Source organism: Stigmatopora nigra, chromosome 18, assembly GCF_051989575.1.
Source record: "Stigmatopora nigra isolate UIUO_SnigA chromosome 18, RoL_Snig_1.1, whole genome shotgun sequence".
Classification (NCBI taxonomy): domain Eukaryota; kingdom Metazoa; phylum Chordata; class Actinopteri; order Syngnathiformes; family Syngnathidae; genus Stigmatopora; species Stigmatopora nigra.
Window position 1 is genome coordinate 443,580 of NC_135525.1, and position 25,748 is coordinate 469,327.

The 25,748-nt window shown below is 42.5% G+C and overlaps 1 protein-coding gene across 12 annotated transcripts in view; it reads left to right on the forward strand.

Moving 5' to 3' along the window:
- LOC144212067 (uncharacterized) overlaps positions 1-25,748 on the forward strand; it is a 44,819-nt gene that overhangs the window by 1,115 nt on the left and 17,956 nt on the right. For 6 of the 12 annotated variants that reach the window (XR_013329713.1, XR_013329714.1, XM_077739680.1 and 3 more), the window contains exons 1-6: positions 1,246-1,382; positions 4,811-5,146; positions 9,719-9,977; positions 19,075-19,220; positions 20,955-21,193; positions 22,878-23,050. Coding sequence is in view for 10 of the 12 variants with exons in the window: in XM_077739680.1 (XP_077595806.1) it covers positions 4,871-5,146; positions 9,719-9,977; positions 19,075-19,220; positions 20,955-21,193; positions 22,878-23,050 (1,093 nt within the window). In the remaining 2 variants the exon portion in view is untranslated. Of the gene's footprint in view, positions 1-1,245; positions 1,399-4,810; positions 5,147-9,718; positions 9,978-19,074; positions 19,221-20,954; positions 21,194-22,877; positions 23,051-25,748 lie in introns of those variants that run through there. The other 6 variants (XM_077739686.1, XM_077739681.1, XM_077739682.1 and 3 more) reach the window with 6 other exon arrangements.

The window sequence follows — 25,748 nt, forward strand, 5'->3', positions numbered from 1 at the left end:
CAGTACTTGAACGCAGGACCCCAAAGCAGTGAGGCCAACGCACTAAACACTCGTGCCACCGGGGCGCCTTCTTTTTGTGATGCTGTTTTTTAAATTATATATTTTCCTTTGTTATTTGTTATTTTTCCATCAGCGGAATTACAAATAAATCCAAAAAAAACAAGCAAGCAATTAATTACATTTAAATTTAAATATTATGTAACTGTATTTTCTTGCATCACCTCCAGGATAAAATGTACCCTTAAAATTGCAGTAAAATCGTTGAATTTTACAATTTCCCTCGTGTAAGACGCCCCCTGATTCAGAATTTTCACCTCCATATACAGGGTTTTATATTATATTATATTCAGGGAGTACAAATGTGTTGCTTTGACGGGAAAATGTTGAGGAAAAATCATTGCACGTGGTATTTCTAAGATACTGTATGAATCCAAAGGATTGTCTGCTGGAATGCACATTATTTGGGTCAATATCATAACAAAGTTAAAATGCCTGTCTTTGTAAATGCAAAAATCGGATTATTCGATTGAAAAAAAGAAAGAAGTCTACATTGAGGAGAACCGTGTGCTTTGTAATGACAGAAATTACTGTTTTCTTACCAGAAGTTTGTGATGTTGTGGCGGCCATATTGGTTTAATGTCGAAATATCTCGATTCTTTCGATGGGTAACTGCAATAGTTGTCACTTTTGAACAATAAATTAAAAGAAAAAATCTAAACAATCACTTTGATCAGCAAGCATGAAGCCATCCTACATTCTGACGGAAATGCATATTTTGAACCTTGAAAAATGCGTATTTAAACAATTAAAAATATTCTCAACGGTCAAAAGACAGCAGCATATAGCTTGTGCATTGTCATATCTTCAAAATAACTTCAACTATGTCAATCCATCAGTCATTCGGTCGGTCGCTCGGTCAATCGATCAACCAATCAGGGGGTGATGTTACTTCGCAGTTTTTCAATTAGCGGGGCGATGTCTGGTCTTCTTGATCTGTGAAATCTGTCGGATGTCTATGTAAAAATATGAATCGAAAAAAAATAACCCGCAAAATCCAAGCCAAAAATTAAGTTCTGTAGCAAATAAACTTTTGCCATGTTATCTTTGTGCTATAAATATGAAATTAATGTTCAAACTCCGGCATAGCATGGATTGGTTTTCGTGACAATGAGGATGACCATGCTGGTATTGAAAACAAAGTAGGCGGGGCCTCTGTGGCAAAGCGGCTTAAGAAGAAGATAGGATGAGAGAGAAGAAGATTACAATCGGGAGAAAAACGGAGCCTAAGAAAAAGATTCCAACAAGCGCGGGAATTAAAGGAAGAAAGAATGACAGAGCAAGGCATAAGTAATGCCGAAGAAGAGACCGTGAGTGATTGTGAGGTATCTATCAATGCCGGTACTGTACATTGTTTTAAAAAAAGTATGTATATATATGTGTATGTGTGTGTGTGTGTGTCTGTGTGTGTCTGTGTGTGTCTGTGTGTGTCTCTGTGTGTGTATGTGTATGTGTATGTATATATCGTATATCAGGAATAATGCAGACCAGTCATGGCCGCGACAATCAAAAAAACATGGCATAGGATCACCCTATAATTAATACATATCATACTACATGTATTTGCGCCTATACAAAAATATAAGTACACAAGTACAATGATAAAGAAGTGAATTTATTAAATATTACAATTATAGACATATACCTTTATGGTTAACCGAGACCTGGCAAAATGTACATTCACCAATTGCAGGACTGCAAATTTTGGTGCAACAATATCTTCAGAAGGGACCATATGGCGAACTGTGGCGGCGGAGTAATGTTCTATATAAGGGAATACATTAAATGTACACAAGCTTGAAGGCATCAGCCTTAAAATATTACTAGCCCCACAGATGTCAATGACTATGATTGGCATATATAAACCTCCTTCCGCCTCAAATACATTCTACACGGAGCTTGGGGCCTTCATGGAGAGTGCGACACAAAGAAATATGTTATCTGACTTGGAGATTTAAATATTGACTGGCTTGATAAAGAAAATCTGAGACAGTTGTTAAAAAAATTTAACTTTACGCAACTAATCAAAAGTCCCGCTACTTAACTGCCTCCTCCATAACAGGTAAAGATCTGCTCTTTTCCAATAAGTATGAAAGCATCCAATAGACGTTCAATATGATTACAGGTCACAACCTCATCCTATTCTCAAGAAAGTTTCCTAAAAATAGATACGCTGTCAGGAGCAGTTCGTTTGTCCCTCCTGCCTTGCCGTTAGGTTTGGATCGTACTGCATGATACCTGCGAAGGTACTTGCGTAAATTCCTGCGTATGATTCCATGGCCATGCAGCCAAGCCACCATTCTCCATGATGTCACCGTTTTTCCATGCTTCGGTTTGGTTTTGTTCTGGATGCACAAGTCATTGTTATTTTGAAAGGCTTTATGAGTTATTAAACTTTTTACCCTGAGCACAATTCGCCTCGTCCCCTACTGCTTCCCCGCTACTGGGTCCAAATCCCTCCGACCCCGCCACGACGTCTCGGCGCGATCATAACAGAACGATCCGACCACATGGACCTAGCTGGAAGCCGTCGACGCTCGCGCCGATGCTCTCGTCAAGGCCAGCCACCCAGCTCGTATCCCAACGACCACATGGATTCAGCGAGAAGCTCCTAAAAATCTTTTGCGGAATTTACAATGAGTACACCGTGGTGTGGGCACCTTAGAAATGTTCTGGCAGTGAAAGAATCCCATCCAGTAGGTAGGTCTGAGCCTCCATTGGCCCCGGTCGAAGGCCCCAGGTTAAGTTTCATCGATAACTCTCCCCATTGCTCACTCCGTCGCGTTGGGCGGATGGCACGGCTGAGTGAGAATACCCTAATTCTGACGACCCCTGCTCGTCCCCCGAGTTATCTGAATTCGAACCCCAGCAATTCTTTTCCTCAATGAAGGGAGAATCCCCAGCCTCCATCGGCCCCGCTTGAACGTCGCATCTATATCCGTTTGGACTCTGATTTTTCTGATTGAGCGGATGACCGGGAGCTAATTGATTTGTTGGCTGGAGATTTGGACCCGGACTATGATTTCCTCAGCCGATTCGGACATTGATACACCCCCCCTCGACCTAGATTACCCCTACCAGGTTTTGCCGTGTCGGGTGGTCATCTACAATGGACAACCATGTGGTCGGTGGGGAAGCTCAGGTAGGAGTTTCGGACACCGCCCGTCTTGCCTTTATGGGGAGGCGCAGCAGCGAGGTTTTTCCCTGTGTCGGCTGGCCATCTATAATGGGCCACCACGTGGCGGCCAGTGTACTGTGCCGTCCTCCTGGAGGAGACAGCAAGCGCCGCACCACAGGGAGAAACAAAAGGAGGGCCTGAACGCTCGAGCTCCTGACCAAGCTCCTCTCTCGACCACGCCCGTCCAAGCTCCTCGCTCGACCTCGCCCGTCCAGACGCCTCGCTCGACCTCGCCTGTCCAAGCTCCTTGCTCAACCTCGCCTGTCCAAGCTTCTTGCTCGACCTCGCCTGTCCAAGCTTTGCGTATTCCCGTGCCACAATACTCCCCTTGCCGGCTAGCTCGCCAGTCGCACCCATGCCGAAGCTACAAGCCAGGCTTCTGGTGCCGGCTGACCCGCCTAGTTCCTTCCGCCTAGTTCCTTCCGCCTAGTTCCTTCCGCCTAGTTCCTTCCCGCCAAGCTCCCGCCCGCCAAGATCCCGCCCGCCAAGATCCCGCCGGCCAAGATCCCGCCCGCCAAGATCCCGCCCGCCAAGATCCCCCCCGCCGAGATCCCGCCCGCCAAGATCCCGCCCGCCAAGTTCCCGCCCGCCAAGATCCCGCCCGCCAAGATCCCGCCCGCCAAGCTCCTGCCCTGGCAGCGAGAGCGACACTCCGGCCCACCTGGATGTTGGGGTCGGCGGTGACGGCGATTCTCCGGGTCCCCCGGAAAAAGGGGTCGGCGGTCCCCCGAGCAGCCTGGGCAAGGTGCCCTATGACCTTTCTAAGATTCTGGTGTCTGTTAAGGGCAGGGGGCTTGGCCAGCACTTAAAGGATGCCCGCCACACCGGCTACTCCCACCCCTCTCCAAATGCCGGCGCGGACACTACCAGACCTTCTATGCCTCATCACCAGCCAGCGTGGACGCCTGCCGGATCGGCCACCCCAACGCCTCGTCCCCTCCTGTTTCCACGCTACTGGGTCCAAATCCCTCCGAACGCGCCACGATGTCTCGATCAAAACATGCGCATGCGCCTAAAAAACATATTTGATTACATGAGAGTAGCAAAAAGGGAAATCCTAAATCTGACACAGGCATTAAACAATATCAATGCAATCTCTACCATAACCATACCAATGACAGCTTCAACACTTTCATGACTTTCATGATCTGCGCACAAATAAACTTGACGTGCGCAAAACTGCAAAGTGACAAAGACCCACAAGGCAAGACGATGCGGCTGATACTGTTATTCATTTCAACATAGAGAAAATATAAACAGATAAAAATGTATTTTGACATCTATGAATGAATTTCAAGAAAAAAATCTAGAATAAAACATGAAAAAACTCACTTACATGTGCCTGCCATTGATTGCTGTGATTATTCTATCCCAGAAGAAGCGCCCCTGTGCCTTACACCATATTTTATCTCTTCTTCTGCATGCCAGTGTTATTGTGAATTTTGACTTTTTTATGAACTTTTAAAAATATTTATACCTAATATAAAAAAATGCAATGTACTAAAGCCGCAGAATTTGAAGCTGCGGGGTGGTGAAGGATCACAGTAATGTTTGCTCCATCATCTTTCGTTCCAGCATAATAAACTGACCCTTGCGCCGTCTTCACCATGACAACCAAGCAAGCTTAATCGACATATGAACAGGAAAAGAGAAAGTGAAGCACTACAGGCCTCAGAAACCACCAAGACCCACTGGAGAAGATCCATGGAGAACCTCGGAACCCTGGTAGTCCTGCTTCTATTGGTGACATTGGTTGGATGTGAATTCCATGCCTGCAGGCGCACAACAAATCGCGGCTGGGAAGCTTCCGCCTGCCAGCCGCCGCCCACTAACATGAGAGAAGCTATGCAGATAAGGGTTGATCCACCAGGGGTCACCTGTGGGGACCCCCCAGAACGATTCTGCAACCTGGTCAGTGATCTGTCTTAAAGGAACTATGTCTAAGGGCGTATTCACAACCACAGTTGTACCTCTACTTGCGAAATTAATTGGTTCCAGAATATTTTTCGTAACTAGAAAATTTTGTAAGTAGAGGTGCACTTTATATGTTAATTCTCTAATTCGTTCCATTGTCCTAACACAACTACCGACTACACGCTTTAAAATTGGTCAGTGTCCCATATTTTTGTATGAAAGATGTGAGGAAACACAAAATCGAGAAAATTATAAGTGATTTATTAATGTCTTAAAATTAATAAAGCAAATGAAATAGTTCCCTGCTGGGAAACGTACTTTGTACTACACTTTAGATTTTTATGTGTGCCCTATGTGTGTGTGTGTGTGTGTGTGTGTGTGTGTGTGTGTGTGTGGGAGGGGGGGTCCAGTAGTAAATGCAAACTCCACACAGGTCAACTGACCTGGATTTGAACCAAAGCCCTTCTCTGTGAGGGCGACACGCTAACCACTCAGCCGCAAAGCCGCCCTGAGATTGAATGGGAGCAAGGGTAGCGATGTTCTAAAGGAGATCTGGGCATTGTACGGCCCACGGGCCGCCGACAGCCCTTTGGTTGATTGAGACTAGCCCGCGTCAGATTGATTGAAAATTACAAAACAAACAATTTCAAATTTTACTTCCCGCATGGACTAACCGGGCATCGATTTTATTTTGAAGTAATTGTTTTCTTCATGTCCATAATGAGGCAATACAGAAATTTAAGACATCCAAAAGGCCAGGTGATGCAAAAAAGAAAGTTTTAATGCAATATGGACCACCAAGTGTTTATTTACTGAAATTAGTGGTAAAGTTGTGTGTTTAGTTTGCAGAGAGGAGATTGCAGTGTTTAAGGATTGCAAACAGTAAGCCATTCTCCAATGTGGAATTTGTCAAAGAGTGCTTGGTGGACTCCGCACCACTAATCTGCCCTGAAAAAAAAGAAGCATTTGAGCAAGTCCCGCTGTCCAGGGAAACCGTGACAAGAAGGATTGAGGACATAGCGGGGACCCTGGAGCTTTAGCTGCAACATAAAGTGGACAGTTCTGAATTTTTTTTTGCAATGTCAGAGACAGGCCAGTTACAGATATTTGTCCGAGGGATAACAGACTTCAAAATTATGAAGGAACTGGCAGCAATGCGGTCAATGCATGGGACAAAGACCAAGGGAGATCTGTTCATGCTCTGCAGGTGTCACAACTCATGGTTATCCAAATGTGACGGGGAAAAATGTCGGACATATGCACTGTAGGCTCTGCTGCATTAAACAAGCATTGATAAAACTGTTGCTTTAACCAATCAGATTTCGATTTGGCGACACCACAATTGCATGTCATTGCCTTCTCGCAGGCATAGGGATACGTCATTGCCTTCTCGCAGCCGTAAGGATACGTCATTGCCTTCACGCAGGTGTAGGAATACGTCATTGCCTTCTCACAGGCGTAGGGATACATCATTGCCTTCTCGCAGGCGTAGGGATACGTCTTCACGTTCACCAACTATGATTTACTAGTGATAGAGTGGACTAGCCATGGCTACCAAACTGTAACTGGAGCGAGCTGATCAAGCAAATATATTGTTGTGTTGATTTAATAGCGGTTTTGTCAACCCGCAATGGCTGAGGGAGGAGGTGAAATGGATTTGTTTGCAGATTTACTGTCAAAGCCATTTTCAAGACGGACTTTTCAAGAAAAAAAGCGAGACATCCTTAAGAAAGGTCGGACAACTCCAAAGCAAGCAAGTTTGTCACAACCGGAACGAACATTTTCAGCACTAAATCGAATAAAAACGTATGCCAGAAATACGACAGGACAGGTACGACTTTCAGCATGAGCTTCGACGGCGATAGAAAAGAAGGAGAAAAGAAAGGATAAATAATATTTGTATCAGGTTGTTATTTCTGAATTATTGCTGCTATAGCTGCAGTAGAAGTTTTATAGTCAGAAAATAATTTTCGAGGGTTGGATTGATTCCGATAGCTGAAAGCGTCACTAGGAAATTCACAGACCACCACTGCATCTTTGGAGCCGTTCAGCCGTGCCTTCGCTGTCATGCACACGGGATCTGCTGTGAGCAGTGGACGATAGTGCCGGGAGAAGAGGCAATGCTCCAGACCGAGCATTCCATCATTTTTATGGAAGTGTGAGCTCTCTCCCCGGTCAGATGGAGGAGCTGCCAGTGCTTGCTGGACTGCTTGTGTGCTTTAAACCACCCCCACCAACTTCTCCACTGCTGCTGATCAGGTAATAGAACAGTTTAGAAGGATTCAGGCAAGGGAGATTATCTTTCAAACCACAGACTACTGAGGGACTGTACAGATCAGCCTGAAAGAGTGATTCTGGATAATTAATCTCAGTTTCCGTCTGCAGAAGGTGGACTTCCTGTGTGTAGCTCCAGTTTTTTTATACCTAGGTCTACAATGTCTTGCGTGTCTGTCTTGTTACTGCAACCAAGAAAATTTCTCGAATTTGCGGGATGAAATACAGTTCTAATCTAATCTAATTTAGACTATTTGTATGTATGCAAGTATAATGGGCAATGTTTTTTTCCTCAGCAGTATGTCATTACATTAAAAAAAATGCCGCAAAATAACTACAAAAATGCTGACAATTTTAAGATGTTCAGCACTAGAATGGAGAAAGGCTTATAAGCATGGGCTCAGCCCAATACCAAGAATACAAAACCTTCAGCTTTTCCTGTGAGGGGTTGCCACAGCGAATCAACAATTTCAATTTTACCTGTTCGTGTGCATCATCTTCCCCTACACAAGCCACTTTCATGTCCTCCCTCACTACATCCAAGTATCTTAAAGGAAGTTGTGTTTTAATTCACCTATCTGCCCTGTTCTCCTTCAGGATCCATGTGTGTTTGTTTTCAAAGGACTTTAACAACTATGAAGCTGTGAAATCCAAACAATTTCTTACCATGACAGGCTGGGCCAATCAATAGTCAGTCTACAATCATCCTTTCCTGAGCTGAGTTGTGTAATTTGACAAAGACTATCTGAACTGGACAGTCTTTTATACACATAACAGACAAAGAGAGTCATCTTCCTCCAATTGCTCAACATTTCATTAAGTCTCTGGTTCTCCCCACACATATGGGAAGAGTTAAGTCTCTACTCTTCCAGTAGGTTGTTGCATTTACTCCGCCGGGTCTTTCCATTAGTCTGGTAACTCATGTTGTTGACATTGTGAGCTCTGGTGGAGGCTGGGTGTCGTTCATTATTAGGGGCCCTGTGATCAAAGAAACAGACTAAACTTGATTATAGCATACTTGATGTAGCATATGCATTACTGGGATACCCCCTTATAAGCACAACAATGTGCTCGTAACGTAACATAAACACATTTAAATGAACATGGATTACGATACAGAAACACAAAAATAAATTTAATCTAACCTAATACTAAACTTGATTCTAATTTTGTATGAATTATTTTTACATTTATTCTGTTGGCTCTTCTTGTGTCGCTCCACCCTGACTTTCAGCTGGAGTTTTGAAAGGAACCTATCGAAGGTTGTTTGCTATTGTCTTCCCTTCAAATTATTCCGAAAATGTTGCACACAAATGTCCTCATCATAGAATAACGCAAGACCACTTGCCAACTTGTCCGGGTGCCTTTTTCATAAAATCAGAAAACTCTTGCCCTTTGCCAACATGTCTTTGATTTTCTTTGCGGCGAGGTGGACCTCTTCCACTTCCTCCTTGCTACTGAGCTCCCGCAAGGCTGCGCCCATTGTTTGAAGGTATCTTTACACGAGGGAGTTGCGGCAAGAAAGACTGCGCTGAAATCATAAGCAGCCTCTCGCTTGTATGCTTGCACAGTGTGCCCCCGCGGACTCAGAGCTTCGCGGATTTTATTTGGAAAAAAAATACAAATATTACATTGAAACAACATATTTTACAGTTTTTTTTGTTTTAACATGAATTTCACTCTCTCTACCCGTATTCTATATTGTGTACTGTATACAGGGGGGTAAAAAATAAAATAAAAATTTTTTTTTAAATTAAATTCAAATTAAGCATTTTTGAAGGGGAATCCCTACTTTGCGGAAATGCACTTATCGCGGGTGGTCCCGGTCCCCATTAACCGCGATAAGCGGGGAAGCACTGTCTGCGGGGGAAAATTGTCTTGTATCTAAAGGGAAATATTTGCTCGGAATTGTACTCATCTCAAATTCTTTTTATGTTGGGGCAGTCGTATGTCAAGGTATTACTGTAAATCTAAATGAAGTGACCCTAGAAAAAACAAAAATGATAAGTGACACTTGTGATGTCACAACATAAATAATCAGAAAGGAATCAATCTAAACAGGGAGAAACCCCTACATTTCCCAAATAAAAAGTGACCTGAAATAAATAGAAGTCTAAGTGAGTCTAAAATGCACCAAAGTTAACAGGAAGTGACTCACAGTTTACCGACTAGCACAGCAAACATACCCTTCAAATTTCTTCAGAACTTGCATCGATTGCATTTCTTATATGCATTTTAGAGAAGACTGCCCCATCCATCATCTCTCTGTATTTCCATCTTGCTCCCGCTTTTAAGGAGAACCCATACCTGTGCAGCGATGAGTGCGACGCATCCAGCCCGGACCTGTCTCATCCGCCTCAGCTGATGGGAGATCGGGAACGGGGCGGCCTGGTCACCTACTGGCAGACGGTCACGTGGTCCGAGTACCCAAAGCCGCTGTTGGCTAACGTCACACTGTCATGGAACAAGAGTCTGGAAGCCACGGACGACCTGGTGGTCAGCTTCGAGTATGGGCGTCCCACTGCCATGGTCCTTGACAAGTCTGCGGACAAAGGTGGGAAGAGAGTACCGACCAGTGTCACAAGAACCAGGATGGCTGGAAGCAAATGTTCACTCGTACTCACCCTCCCCTTTCAAATGGATAGGCACTGATAAATCCATATGAATTCACAGCAGAATCATTAAAAAGCTTACATTTCCCTCTCCAAATATATAATTTCCATACCGCTTATCCTACACAAGGGTCGCGGTGGATGCTGGAGCTTATCACAGCAAACTGTGGGCACCAGGCGAGGTACAGCCTAGATTGTAAAATTGAGGGTTACGCCCTCCAAATACGCATCAGGAGAAAATGCACTGTATATCCCGAATGAGCCCAATATAATACGTGATTTTGAGTGAATACTTGTATTTAATATTCGGTTGGACACACCTATGAGTGTTCAAACCAATCTGTGTGGGGATATCAGTCAAAAAAGTCTCTATGATTATGGACAAATTAAATATATGCATATTACTGTATATTATAGATAGTTTAGTTTTCAATGCGTGAAATGCGCGCATGTTTGGGAGAGTGCGTGTGTGCGATTACAGCCCCCATTCTGTCTGTCTTTTTAGCTGTCTCTTTTCTTTTTGTCTGTTTCCTGCCGCCAGGCGACAGACAAAGAAGAAGTAAGGCATTACGCAACGCACAGGAAAAAGAAAAACTTATGACATGCTTAGATCTCTGGTAAACAAGTGTGAAAAACGTAGTGCTATACAGTTGTGGTCAAAAGTTTACATACACTTAATGTCATTGCTCTCTTGACTTTCCAGTTATTTCTACAACTCTGATTTTTCTCTGAAAGAGTGATTGGAACAGATAGTTCTTTGCCACAAAAACATTCATGAAGTTTGGTTCTTGTATGACTTTATTATGGGTGAACAGAAAAAAAGTGATCTAATCTGCTGGGTCAAAAATATACTTTCAGCAGCGCTAATATTTGGTAACATGCCCCATGGCCATTTTCTTTCATTGGGCGGTTTTGGTAGCCATCCACAAGATTCTGTTAAGCTCCTGGTTGAATCTTTGACCACTCCTCGTGACAAAATTGGTGCAGTTCAGTTAAAGTTGATGGCTTTCTGACATGGACTTGTTTCTTCAGCATTGTCCTCAAGTTCATAATGGGGTTTAAGTCAGGACTTTGGGAAGGCTATTTGAAAACCTTAATTCTAGCCTGATTTAGCCATTCCATTACCACTTTTGATGTGTTCCATGCACTTAATACTTGTGTTCCAGCAATTTCGAATTCTTGACAGATCTGCTTTTTGGTGATTCTCGGTTGAATCTTCACCATTCTGATTAATTTTATCTCAGCAGCAGATGATGGCTTGTGTTTTCTTCCTGATCGTGGCAGTGACAAAACAGTGCCATGCACTTTATACTTACAAACAATTGTTTACGCTATTGCTCTTGGGACCTGTAGCTGCTTTCAAATGGCTCCAAGTGACTTCCCTGACTATTTCAAGTAAAGGATTTGCTTTTTCAGATCCGTGCTGAGGTCCTTTGACTTTCTCATTGTAGTGTTTGTGGGAGTTTGCATCCAATGAGCCCTAATTAAATGGCCTCAGAGAAGTCACCAGCTGTAGTCACTCATATTCACTCACAAGAAGTTAAGAGGCCATTAGAAGCTCATATCACTGACACCACTTTCTAGGTCAACAAAATTGCTAATTTGTGTTGCGGTATGTATATTTTTGCCCGCGCAGATTTGATTACTTTTTTTGTTAACTCAATATAATGTCAGCAGTCACCAGTCAGTTCCCTGGATTCGGGGACCCTGCTTTTCTCCTGCACATAGATAGCTCCATGCATAGCAGTTAGCTGTGTTAAATAGTCTTTTAGGAAATTTTGCTGCTGCTCCAGAGGAGGCCTCTTATAGGGTCATCTCAACTGCCGTGCTGGCATGAGTTGACCTGTGAACATTTCATGCAGTGTTAGATGGGTAATCCTGTTAGTTTGTATGTGAAAGCTCATTAGTGCAAGTGGTAGTGCATCCACCCAGTTCAGCTTTGTACTAGCACACATTTTCCTGAGTTTTGCTTTGAGTGTCCCATTAACCCTTTCTACTATAGCTTGTGATTGCGGGTGATACATACAACCTAATCTTTCTTTTAGTGGAAATTATTGCAAAATTCCTTTGCCAACATTATGTATGAATGCCAGACTATTGTCAGAACTTATTTCAGATCGCGGAATTACTTCTATTAATAAGACTTTGACAATGGTTTCCGAGCTTTGGTCCTCTGACGCTATTCCGTCAACCCAAAAACTAAATTAGTCTATCACTACCACCATGTAGCTGTTTTTTGCACGGATTTGTTCATGTCTACAAAATATAAAACAAGATGTTTGAACGGACATTCTGAAACTGGTATATGTCCGATTGGTGTTGTGATAATCTTCCGAACATTGTTTTGCGCACAGACTTTGTATTGTCCTAAATTATGGTGACCAATATCTTTGTTGCTTCATTTTTCTCCCAACCTCCCCCCGTGCGCAGTGATCTAAATCGTGCCCATCTGAAATCACCATTGTAAGCAATGAAACTGGTGCTACAAGCAACCCTTCATGCGATCTCCATAAACCTTTTTCGTCTTTTGACGCACCTCTCTGCTGCCAAAAGCTATGTTCACATAGCCTTGCCTTTAGCTGGATCAACACAATATCATCTTATGTCGCAACTGGTTATATTGATACCAGTGGAGCCAAAATAGTGACCTGGCCATTCGTCGCTGATTTCACAGCTTCGTCAGCTGCATTATTTCCTCGCACAATGTCATCATTACCTTTCTTATGTGCTTGACACTTAATAATTGCAAGTCAGTTTGGTTGCATCATGGATGTATCGACGAACCATCACTTTTCCTAAATCCACGCTGCTTCTACACAGCTCCAAAGAAATGACACGCATCATGCGCACACACCGAATTTGTATACACATTAGCTACTTTTCCTTTGGCCATCACACACGCTTCAGTCAACGCCTTCAATTAGTTAGCTGCGCAGAATAGGTTGATCACAACTCTCTGCCTTTACTGTCGTGAAATTACTTGCCTCCTGCCTAATAAATACAAATCCAGCATGATTGCCAAGATAATCTTTATAACAGAATCCATCCACGAAGTATGTTACTTCTCCATTGTGGAAAAGAGGTGATTCCAAATCTGGTCGCACCCAATATACACCCATGAGCCTCCCCTTCAAATTCAAAAGGCATAGTGACCTCAGGATTTACCATCGGACATCTCTTGATTATGATTCCTGGGTATGACAAGAATGGCAAATATTGTAAGCACCAGGCCTGAGTTATTACAAATCGACTCTCATAGATCAATTCTGAAATTTTATGATGAGTATAGATCTCTACTGGATACCCCATTGTAATTGTCAACGCCATCTTAAATGCAAGATTAACATCTGCTAAGCCTTGATAGCATGGAGGCCAGCACTGGACCACATTGTCCAGCTTCGTGCTATAATAAGTCATAAACTGTTTTCTGTGACCACTGCACGTCTCTGGATTAGCACTGCAGTCACATACAGATTATGTAGGTGTAACATGAACAGGTAAAATGGTTTGCCGTAACCGGGTGTAGCCAGTTACCTCTCTTGGTTTTGAGATCTTTATCTCATTCTCTGGGGACACGAGAATTAATGGATTCTCTGTGGCCTTCCAAGTTACCTGTGATTCGTTTTTCATCACCAAATCTCTGGGCATAAGATCTTTATTCACCAAGAAAGTTATGTGTGATGAAGTGTTAGGTACATTATCCCATCGCACAAGAAAGGGATTCGAATCAACATTTAAGGCAGCACCCTCCTGCTTAATGATGATATATTCAGTGGTCAGTGGCACCATCATGTTTACCTATGGTTTGTGTTTCCCATTTTCCTTTAAATGTTTCACTACATGACGGATCATAAAACATTGTAAAATGATATTCAAACTGCAGTCTTGTAGCTTTTGGAATTTATGCACGGATGTACTTTTCCCATTTCTGGACGGCCGGGAGGACTGGTTCAGATATATCAGCTATCCAGTATGCTTTTTGCCGGCGGTGCCTGTATAATCATTTGAAAAATGTCTGTAGGTTTCTCAACTTCTACTCCCTTTGCATGCAGCAACTATTTACATTTACATTTACTTTTAAAAGGCGCCTCTTCCCAACAAATTTAAAGGTGTCTGCTCTGATACCAGAAGTGGCATTGTGGTTGTTTATCTTCTCACCGCTAATTGAACTAGAGGTGTCATTGGGATTATTTGAAGTGTTCCCAAGAATCCCACAGTTTTGATAAATTTGCCAAACATTTGAAGGTCTTGTCCTTTCTCTTTATGTTCGCGTGTATTTGGGAATGCCTTTTGGTGAACCTATCAATCACTGCTTAATTTTTGGTTATAGATGTGACTATTGGCAACTGAACTTCCCCTGCAGGACTCTCTGGGCACCCCTAATACCTGATCTTCGGCCCACTCGATGGATTAACTGGACCCGAATATTGTCGTTGCGAGTTAAAGCACTGTACCTATAAGATTTAGATTTTTTCAGATCAGATCATTATTTCAATCCGTATTCGGGAAATTTCCTTGATTGCAGTGTTGCAAGCAGGGCGCCTCTGCAATACTGCGTCCTTATTTGGCAAACACGCACCGCTTTCCAATGATGAAAATGAAAAATGAAAATGAAAAATGAAAATCAGACATAGGCATTGTCGTCATCATTGACTTGACAAAAAGCCTAGTAGTCATCATACCCTCAGCAGCGTATGACGAAATTGTATAGTGCTTCTCCACAAGTTCGTCTTCCCAGGCCAGACACATTTATGACATTTATTTATGACATATTCATACTTGTTAGCTCTCCGCCTTGAGCGCCATTTTCCGGCGACTACAAGTTGCCTCACCGATGCCAACAAGAATAAGATGGATCACTTACCTCTCAGTCTTTATACTTACCCTCCCTCAGTCATCCTGTGGAAGGTAGATCTGCACCAAACGACCTTCCTGTTACTTCAATTCGACTTGACTTAATTTCATAGTAGGGATATGTGTAGTCGTCACGTCACGTGTTGCTGCAGGTTCAGAGACCTGATGGCTGTTGGGAAGAAGCTGTCCTTGAGCCTGTTTGTCCGTGCTTTGTAGGACCTGTAGCGTCTGCCAGATGGAAGCAACTGGAACAGGCCGTGTCCAGGGTGGTATGGGTCTCCAACAATGGACCCGGCTCTTCTGAGGTATCGGGGGTTGGCAATGTCTTCTAGCGATGGCAGAGAGCAGCCGACGATCTTCTGGGCAGTGTTTATCACTCTCTGTATGGCTTTTTTGTCTGCTGCCGTGCTGCCGGTATACCACACTGTAATGCCGTAAGTCAGGATGCTCTCCACAGTGGCTCTGTAGAAGGTTGCCAGAAGCTTGGTGTCCAACTTGTCCCTTCTCAGTACCCTGAGGAAGTGGAGTCGTTTCTGGGCCTTCTTCACTAACACTGTGGTGTTTGTGGACCAGGAGAGCCTATCCCTGACGTGGACTCCCAGGAATTTGAACGATTGGACCCTGTCTACACATACTCCGTTAATGAGGAGTGGGGCCAGGTCTGTGCTGCGCTTGCGAAAGTCCAAGATTATTTCTTTAGTCTTTGCGGTATTCAGTGTAAGATTGTTCGGCGAGCACCAAGAAGACAGTTTGTCGACCTCGTCTCTGTAAGCTGACTCATCCCCGCCTGAGATGAGTCCGATCACAGTGGTGTCATCGGCGAATTTGATGATAGAGTTTGACTGGTGGGCTGGTGTGCAGTCGTATGTGTACAGGGAGTACAGGAGAGGACTCAGTACACAGCCTTGTGGTGAGCCTGTGTTTAGTGTGATGGAGGAAGAGAGGTGTGGACCCATTCTGACAGTTTGTGGTCGACCAGTCAAGAAGTTCTTTATCCAGCAGCAGATTGAAGAGGATAGTCCAAGGTGGTAGAGTTTGTCCTTCAGGATGTCCGGCTTGATGGTGTTGAAGGCTGAGCTATAGTCTATGAAAAGCATCCTCACATTGTTCCCCTGGTCCTCCAGGTGGCTCAGTGCTGTGTGAAGAGCCACGGCGATAGCATCCTCAGTGGACCTGTTTCCCTGATTCCCGGACCTGATGCTATTTTCACTATTTGCGGGGCTGACAGAAGTGAACTGTATGAGTCTATTTTAGAGCATTAGACATCGCTTACATTATTCAGCATACCGGATTCATTTGGGCTTATTTCCACAACAATCATATGCCTTTTGCTTTGTTGTTTGATACCCATCTAATGAAACTACTAGAAAACTGTTGCAAAGCAGATGACTACCGTTGGGGTTACTGATAGGTTCATTAATAATTACACTTTTGATATAATTATCAAACGCTGCAGGAAGACATCTGATTCAAATATTGACATTTAATTAAATAGGCATTTCTGGTAAACAACCTAATAAGGGACGAAACATCAAGATTTCCTCCCTCTCCAAAGTATCTCCTCGAACAGTAATTTCTCGTACGGCTTTAAAGCCATAAATCAAAACAATTACAAGGTTATTGATTAATCCAACATGCGTATAAGCAAAAACAACATCTGTAACTATAATAACAATTAAGCTATTTAACAATAATAGAAAGAGGAAACTAAAAACAAACTTCATTTGAAATAAAACAATCACACCTTCATTTGACATAACAATTACACAAAGAAGCGCGAAGTGCGTCACGATGTAGGAACACTATGCGGGTGTTCCTAGAAGTGATTGATAGCCATCTGCTGGTAGCAAGAGTCCTTGACAACTCCTCGCTGCAAACCCAGATCAACAGTCCTCGGAGCCCGGGACTGGGTGAGATGTCAGATAAACAGTCCTTGTGAGAGGACTAGGTGACTGGTTACAATGATTCCAATGATTTAGAGATGGGGACAGCGACTTATAGTCCAGACCCAGATGGGGTATGTCGAGACTGACATTTATATTGTAAATTGTAAATCTATGTGTATGTATGTATATGTATATTTACATATGTATATTTATGTATGCGTATATATATATATATATATATATATATATATATATATATATATATATATATATATATATATATATATATATATATATATATATATATATATATATATATATATATATATATATATATATATATATATATATATATATATATATATATATATATATATATATATATATATATATATATATATATATATATATATTCAGCAACATGCTTATTTATTTATATATTTATTAATGCTTTTATTAATTTATTAACTTATTTTTTACCTATCTATTTATGTCTAAAACACCTTTCCTGCATTCTCACCCTCTTGCTACTGTGATAATGAAACTTCCCAAGCACGGGATGAATAAAGTTATCCAAGCCAATCCAAATTATCTACACGTGACTATTTACCACTAAGACTGCTGAGTGGGATCAGCAAGCAGATATTACTCGACAAATAGTAAATAACCACTTCATATCAGCTACATCTATCAGACATGTTTGGTGAATTGTAGCGTTATCTTATGGTTTACACTACTCAGGACAGTGTATTAGTAACATTTTACCCAGTATAGTCGGTTGAAGACCATAATACTCAGTCACACCTATTATTTATACACTAGCAAACAGTTGGCGATAGACATTGGTAGTCAGGCAGAATAGAAAGGTGAGAGAGTACTCCGGGAAGAGTCTTCCGGCCGGACGAGCCATCCAGAGACGAGTTTGGCCGGTCGAATTATCCAGAGGAGACTTCCTGCGGGATGAACCATTCACTGAGGGACATAATTAGAGAAGCAGACTACCGCGAGGGGCGACAACGTCTTTTCAGGAAAATGGCGAAAGGGAAGAGGTGTCCAACTCCTACAAGTGTCCCAAGACAACGAGGAATGACTTTACTGACCTGGGGTCCCTTTGTGGGTGATCGAAGAAAAGGGACACCCAGATGGTGATCTCACAGTCGCACAATAATTCGCTGGGTGGCAATAAAGTGGAAACATCGCTCCTGCCACATTCATTGGGAACGACAAGAATCGGAAGTCCAGAACAACTGAACTGTGTGATGTGCTTGAATGTTGGAACTGTGTTATTGGTTAAAAACTACAAAAGGAAGGAATATTGTGGAATTATGCTTAAATGAATCCATAATATAATCGATGACTAATGCCCCAAAAATGAACTTGTTGTATATGTAAGATAAGACAAAGTCTCTTTGGAATTACTTGTTCATATTGTATCAGTTTTTGTAAGTATAACAGCATCGTAGTCATCCTTATGGCTGACATGTCAGCATAAACACCCAGCTGTCAGACTGAATAATCAATCTTAGTCTTGTTATTGGGTTGACATGTCAGCACAAATACTCAACTGTCCGACACTGATCAATTATATTTTGCCCTGCAAATGACAGAAAGGAATCTTTCCAAAGTCCTAGTGACAACTGTGAGTTTTGCCTGTATTTAAGACACACTCACTGGTCATTCGACAAGAGTTGCAAGAACATCCCGCTGAACCGGACTCCACTGTTAGAGCTCTCACTCTCCACTTTGCAGTTTGGTAATAAACCTTTTTCCTTTTAAATTGATCTCACTCTTTCTCAACCTGCTCCTAAAGTTGTATTTCAGATCTATCAGTATAACTCACTTATGTAAGCCTCGCAAAGCTTGTAAACATCCTGCATACGTGACCAAAAGTAATAGGTGTTTGTGCCAAAACGATGACAATGGATTGCAAATGTTTTCTGTTATTATGGTTCCATAAAAAGACGTGAGCTTGCATTAAATGTCAGGTTCTTCCTCTGAAGCTGACAAGAGCAGAATACGCTGATGCATTCTTCCATGGTTGTCTGTCTCCTTGAGCCCTGTGATCGGTTTCCCACCGATTCAGGGTGTCCACTGCAACTGGCCCGGAATCAGTTGAGATAGGCTCCAGCAACTCCCGCGACACTAATGAGGATAAAGCGGTGCAGAAAATGAAATAATTAATATTAAAGTCAAAGTATCTGCTATTTACTCCAGTGATATCCATCGAGGGCACTACTATCATGTCGAATCTAATTGCCGCGGTCCTATCTTAAATTTCATTTTTTTCTCATATGAGCAGGCCTTACGTGGCAGCCGTACCAGTTCTACGCCGAAAACTGCATGGAGACCTTTGGTATGCAGCCAAAACAGGTGTCTGACTTGGCGCCCAGCAACGTGACCCGGGTCATCTGCACTGAGAGCTACTCCAGATGGTTAGGCGTTAAGGTATTTGGAGATATAAAGTATACATATATATTATTAACGTTGTTTGTTTTTGACCTCATATCTACAACACTGCATGCTATTTTCCTGTTCTGGGTGATTTTTGGAAGACAGAAATAGACATAAAGGACAAACTGAGTCCCGGGGTCGGTTCTCACTCCGATGTGACTTATGCAAAAACGACAACCTCTGGTATCTGACTTCGTTTTTAAATCTTTTCCGAGCAGGGAAAATTTTGCGTTAACCTGTACATCAGTGGGTGTTTCAGTTTAGGAAAAGCTTTCTTTAAGTGTGTTCTCTCCTGGGCTACCTTGTCCGGACAATTCGACTGTCCCCTTCACTTTGGGTCAAGAACCGTTTTATAATAATGCTACCTTTTTAAGAACAACTGGTTAAAAAGCTAACACCCGGGCCACATTCATAAGTCAAACATACGTGATACCATGGTATACAAGTGTCCCAACATATAACAAACTTGAGATCCAGGCATTCCAGATGGTTCTCGATGCAGCCACCGGGTGGGCAAGTATCCAAGAGGCTGCTGATGAGAATAGCATTGGTCTGTCTTTCTCACCGCATCTCCCTTGCGTAAAAATATCTATGAGGACGGGGCTGTACAGGTTGCATTTTTTACCGGAGGTACAGCGAGTGAGTCGATAGACTTTACAAAAGCCAGCAGAATCTAAAGGGACTTGCAAGCAAAGCAATCATCTCGAAGAAGCCACCCTCTGAACCCCTCAAAGCAAAACATGTATACACATACACACACATATATCTCTACACATATATCTACACATATATAAACACATATTTATATACACACACACACCAGACACACACACCCACACATACCCACCCACCCATAACGACACACCCAGAGCACCCACCCACCCCCACACACACAAACACACACACCTACACACACACCTACACACACACCTACACACACCTACACACACACCTACACACACCTACACACACCTACACACACACCTACACACACCCACACACACCTACACACCTACACACACCTACACACACCTACACACACCTACACACACACTTACACACACCTACACACACCTGCACACACCTACACACACCTACACACACCTACACACACCTACACACACCTACACACACCTACACACACCTACACACGCCGACACACACCAACACACACCGACACACACCTACACACACCTACACACACCTACACCCGCACCAATACCTATACCTATACCCATACCCATACCCATACCCATACCCATACCTATACCCATACCCATACCTATACCTATACCTATACCTATACCTATACCCATACCTATACCTATACCTATCCCTATACCTATACCTATACCTATACCTATACCTATACCTATGCCTACACCTATACCTACTTATATACATATACATGTATATCTCTGCTGCAAATGCAGTATTGCCCTACCTGCAATAACTTTCCACATGACTACATTTTAGAAAAACCACGAGGGAGTCACTTGAGCTGCACTAAAGTGCCGCATGTGGATCTAATACCTATGGTTGCCAAACCTCGATGTAAAGTTATGGTCATGTATTCACACGTAACATTTCACATAAATATATGAATTTGTAGTATAAGTACACACAAACACACATACTTGTAGTAACTTCCATGTTTGCATGCAAATCTACCCAGAATGAAAAAAGTATTTATACCTGAGGAGCTAACATGCTAACGCTAACACCTAGGATCAGAAGAACGTGGTGTTTGAGGTGGGAGCTCGCCTGCGCCTATTCGCAGGCCCCAAGCTCCTCAATATGGACACCTTGTACACGCACCTGCAGAGCAGCAAAAAATTGCGAGACTTCTTCACCTTCACCAACCTGCGCCTCAGGCTTCTGCAACCAGCTCTTGGAGGGACTTACGTCCAAAAAAACCACCTGCTCAAGTACTTCTATGCCATTTCCAACATCGACGTGCCAGCCAGGTACAGTTGTAGTTGTTTGGGAAGCTGACAGAGCCCCAGGCTACTTTCATTTGATGTGTACTACTGATAATCTAATTTTAATTGACAAAAGAGGCACAAAAAGATCTCTCATCACTTTTACCAACATGTCTTCAGTTTTTTCATGTTGGTAGATTCCTAGTCATAACTAACGTTCTAAAAATGTGATCAAAGTCAAAAAAGCTGCTAATTTACTCAGTGGCTGACACTGATGACACAAGACTCCAATCTATTTGAAGCGGGAAGGCGAGGAGTGAACAAACTCGCACACCCACTTAAATTGGAGTAGATGTCTACTTATGATAAACTCAGTGAAATTCACAGCAGAAGTGGGATTGGTCCCTTACACCATTGGATGTCTAGCATAATAATTTTTACTGTGGCGTTCGTCGCCGGCAGCTATGTAGGATAGAGGCCTGTCTGTTGCAAACTAGCTGTTAGGAGAAGCCTGTTATTGTTTTTCCCTTGGCTTTTTCCCTACTCTTGTTTGTTCCTTCTTTCTTGCCGTTGTGCCTGCGCAGCTGCGCGTGATTCATTATTTCCTGTTGTGTCTATTTGAACCCCATTGATTATAATGTCATTTTCGGATTGTCTGCCTTGTTTCCCTTTACATGTACCTTTCCCTAGTCCGGTTTGGTTTTATGTTTCGATTCTTATGTATTTTTTATTTTGTAAAATCCCGCCTTAGTGATTAAAGTTTTGGTATGAGCACTATTTCCCTCATCCTTGCCTGCTTCCCTGCGATTGGGTCCTAATTCCTTGTACCTCACCTCGACGTCTCCCCAAGGACGTAACACAACGATTCGACCACGTGGACCCAGTAGGATGCCGCACCGAGGCTCTCGCAGGCGCCAGCCATCCAGCTCATATTCCACCGATAACTCGTCCCATCGCCTACTCCGTCACTGTTGGCTACTCGCACAACTAAGCGAGAATACCCGAATTCCATTGCCCCCTGTTCATCGCCCGAGTACCTTTATTCAATCTCCAGCATTTTCTCAAGGGAGGGAGAATCCTCAGCTAGTTCCTGCTCGCCTAGTTCCTGTCCGCCTAGTTGCTGCCGGCCTAGTTCCTGCCCGCCTAGTTCCTGCCCCTCTAGATTTTACTTTGATTTTATTTTTTTGACTAGCGTGTAATTGTTTTTCCCTTTGCCTTTTCCTTACTGGTGTTTGTCCCCCTGTCTTGCTGATATGCTCGCAGAGCTGCGCGTGATTCAAAATTAGTTCCTGTTGTGTCTATTTAGAACCCACTGATTATAATTGTCGTATCGTCTCCATTGTTTCCCTTGCCATGTATCTACGTTACATAATTCCTGGATTACCCGTGTTTTCCCTAGTCCGGTTTGGTTTTCTTTTTCGATTCCTATGTCTTTGTTATTTTGTAAACTCCCGCCTAGGTGATTAAAGTTTTGGTATGAGAACTATTTCCCCCGTCCTCGTCTGCTTCCCTGCGATTGGGCCCTAATTCCTCGTACCTCGCCTCGATCTCTCCCAAAGGATGTAACACTAGATCGCCATCATTACATTGTACATCATTGGGCTGTTATTTCTTAGTACTCCCTGATACCAAAGACTTAATTTCAGTGCCATATCAGTACAGATATTGTATTGTGACCAATATCGACACTACTAAAAGCACTAAAAGCGGAGGAACACCTGTGTGACAGATGCAAATGTAACCTGCATGCTTCCGCTTGCGTGCTGCGTAACGCCACGCTGACGTGCGACTGCGAACACAACACAGGCGGACAAGATTGCCAACACTGTCGTACCGGGTTTGAGTCTCGCGAATGGATGCACGGAAGCTTCCTGCCGCTTCCTGGAGGGACCGCCAATGCTTGTAGGTTTCACGCACACAGCTAAAACATATCCATAGGTGGGTAGGGTAGTAAGGTGTTACATTAACTTAGTAATTGAAATATATATAATAAGATGCTTAACATGCACGATTTACTATACTATAAATGAATCCAGGTCGGTCCATCAGTGTGGGGTTTGCATGCTCTCCCCTGCATGGCTTTTCTCCGGGTACTCCGGTTTTCCCCCACACTCCAAAAACATACATGGTAGGGTGAGTGGGCAATCTAAATTGCCCCTAAATATAGGTGTGTGTGCATAGTTATCTGTTTCCTTGTGCTCTGCGCTCGGCTGGTCACCGATTCCGGGTGTACCCTGCCTCTGGCCCAGAGTCAACTAATATAGTCTCCAGCACCTTCTGCAACCCTAATGAAGATAAACCAGTTCAGAAAATGAATGAATGAAGGATGAATCATTAGCAGTTAATCAGTTACCACCTGCATATTCTTTTCATCAAATTATTTTTAGTTGTACTTGACTACTTCGTCTTCAACTTTTGAAATCTCATTTAGAAGTATTCAGCGTGAGTGGTTAGCTCGTCGGCCTCACAGCTCTGGGGTCCCGAATTAAAATCCAGGTCACGTCCACCTGTGTGGAGTTTACATGTTTTCCCCAGGTACTCCCACAGGTTTCTCCCACATTCCAAAAACATGCATGGTAGGCTGATTGATCACTCTAAATTTCCTCTTGCTATGGGTGTGAGTGTGCATGGTTGTCCGTCTCCTTGTGCCCTGCGACCGGCTGGCCACCGATTCGGGACTCCGCCTCTGGCCCGGAGTCAGCTGGAATAGGCTTCAGCACCCCCGTGAACCTAATGACAAGGATAAAGCAGTTTATAAAATGAAATGAGATGAGATGAGCACATTTTTCTCCTCTTCCGTTTACATTGTTTTATAAATAAATCAGACATTATAAAGATTTATTCAATACTTATTATGTATATATTCTTTTCACCAACTGTTTTTTTATTACATTTTTTGGTTATCTTCTTTGATTTTAACTTGAGTAATATTATTTTGAAGTAACACTACTCCCACATGAGTACCTACTTTACTCACCTTTGGATATATGTAATATCTCGTGGCCGGTCTACTTGCCGAAAGACATTTAGCAGACTGACGTCTGGCCGAGGGCCAACTCACTGAGGGGGCATCTGGCCGAACGTAGAATTATCTGAACGACTAATTAGCCGACCGACTAGCCAGCCGAAGGACTTTTTGCCGGCACGCTCGCCCCACCCCCGGTCGTGTGTGTGTACAAGTTTTTCAACCTAGGCCTGCGGGCCATATACGGCCCGTTACCGATAACAACATTCATTTAGAATAATAAGTTACAGCGTATCTCGAACTCCAAAGAGTTATCAATTAAACAACTACTACTTTGTCTTCATTTGTTCTCACAGCTGCAAGAAATTATTCCACATTGCAAAGAAATTGATGGGGAAATATCTTTTATTTTTACATTGACAAATGCATGTCTTATAAAGTTCAAATATGTTGCTGCTGCTTAATAAAAATATTCCTGAATACTCTTCCCATGACAAGAATATTCAGGAATATTTTGTAGATTTAGAATATTTATAATGTGCTAAAAATACGCGGCATTTAATGATTAAATACAGATACTGGAGCTCTTTGGAATCTTAATAGAAGTCCAGGGTCCAATTGCGGCCGCGGAAAGCCCCAAAATGCACACAAATGACTTTAAGTCCAGCCGAAAACAGCATTAAATGAATAAATACGAATACCGCAGCATAAATAAAATTACTGGCGATTTTTAGAGAATAATTTCCCGGTAAAAAGTACACTTTCAACCCGGTACCGGACCCAATTGTAGTACAAATATTTGTCCATCAGGTGGAAGTCTTCTGCTGATTCAAAACCAGTCTAGAGTGCATACGGGTGAGTATTAAAAGCGGGTCCACTCAGTTTTGGTGGGTCATTGTGCACAGGGAATGTGTCTAAAATTTATGATTCCTGGACTTGTTAAATTACAGACTAGAGGGCTTCGAGAACAAAACCTGAAACCTGCCATTGAACACACTTCTAGTGATGCGTGCCAATAAGAACAATATTTTAATTTTAAATAATTTCCCATTATTTTAGGCAATATAGATTCAAAATGATTTAAATGATTCAAAGATTAATCTGAATGTTTTCTATGCTGGGGTAAATTACAGTATATACTTTTATAAATACTTTTTTTTTTCTTCTGTCATTCTAGTACTTACTGTTATGACTACTTTGTTTGGCCGTGAATAAATGCCTTTGTTATTCTAAATGAATGTTGCTATATGTAACTTGTTATTCTAAATGAATGTTGCTATATGTAACTTGTTATTCTAAATGAATGTTGCTATATGTAACTTATTATTCTAAATGAATGTTGCTCTATGTAACTTGTTATTCTAAATGAATGTTGGTATATGTAACTTGTTATTCTAAATGAATGTTGCTATATGTAACTTGTTATTCTAAATGAATGTTGCTATATGTAACTTGTTATTCTAAATGAATGTTGCTATATGTAACTTGAAATTCTAAATGAATGTTGCTATATGTAACTTGTTATTCTAAATGAATGTTGCTATATGTAACTTTGTTATTCTAAATGAATGTTGCTATATGTAACTTGTTATTCTAAATGAATGCTGTTATCTGTAATGGGCCTTATATGGCCCG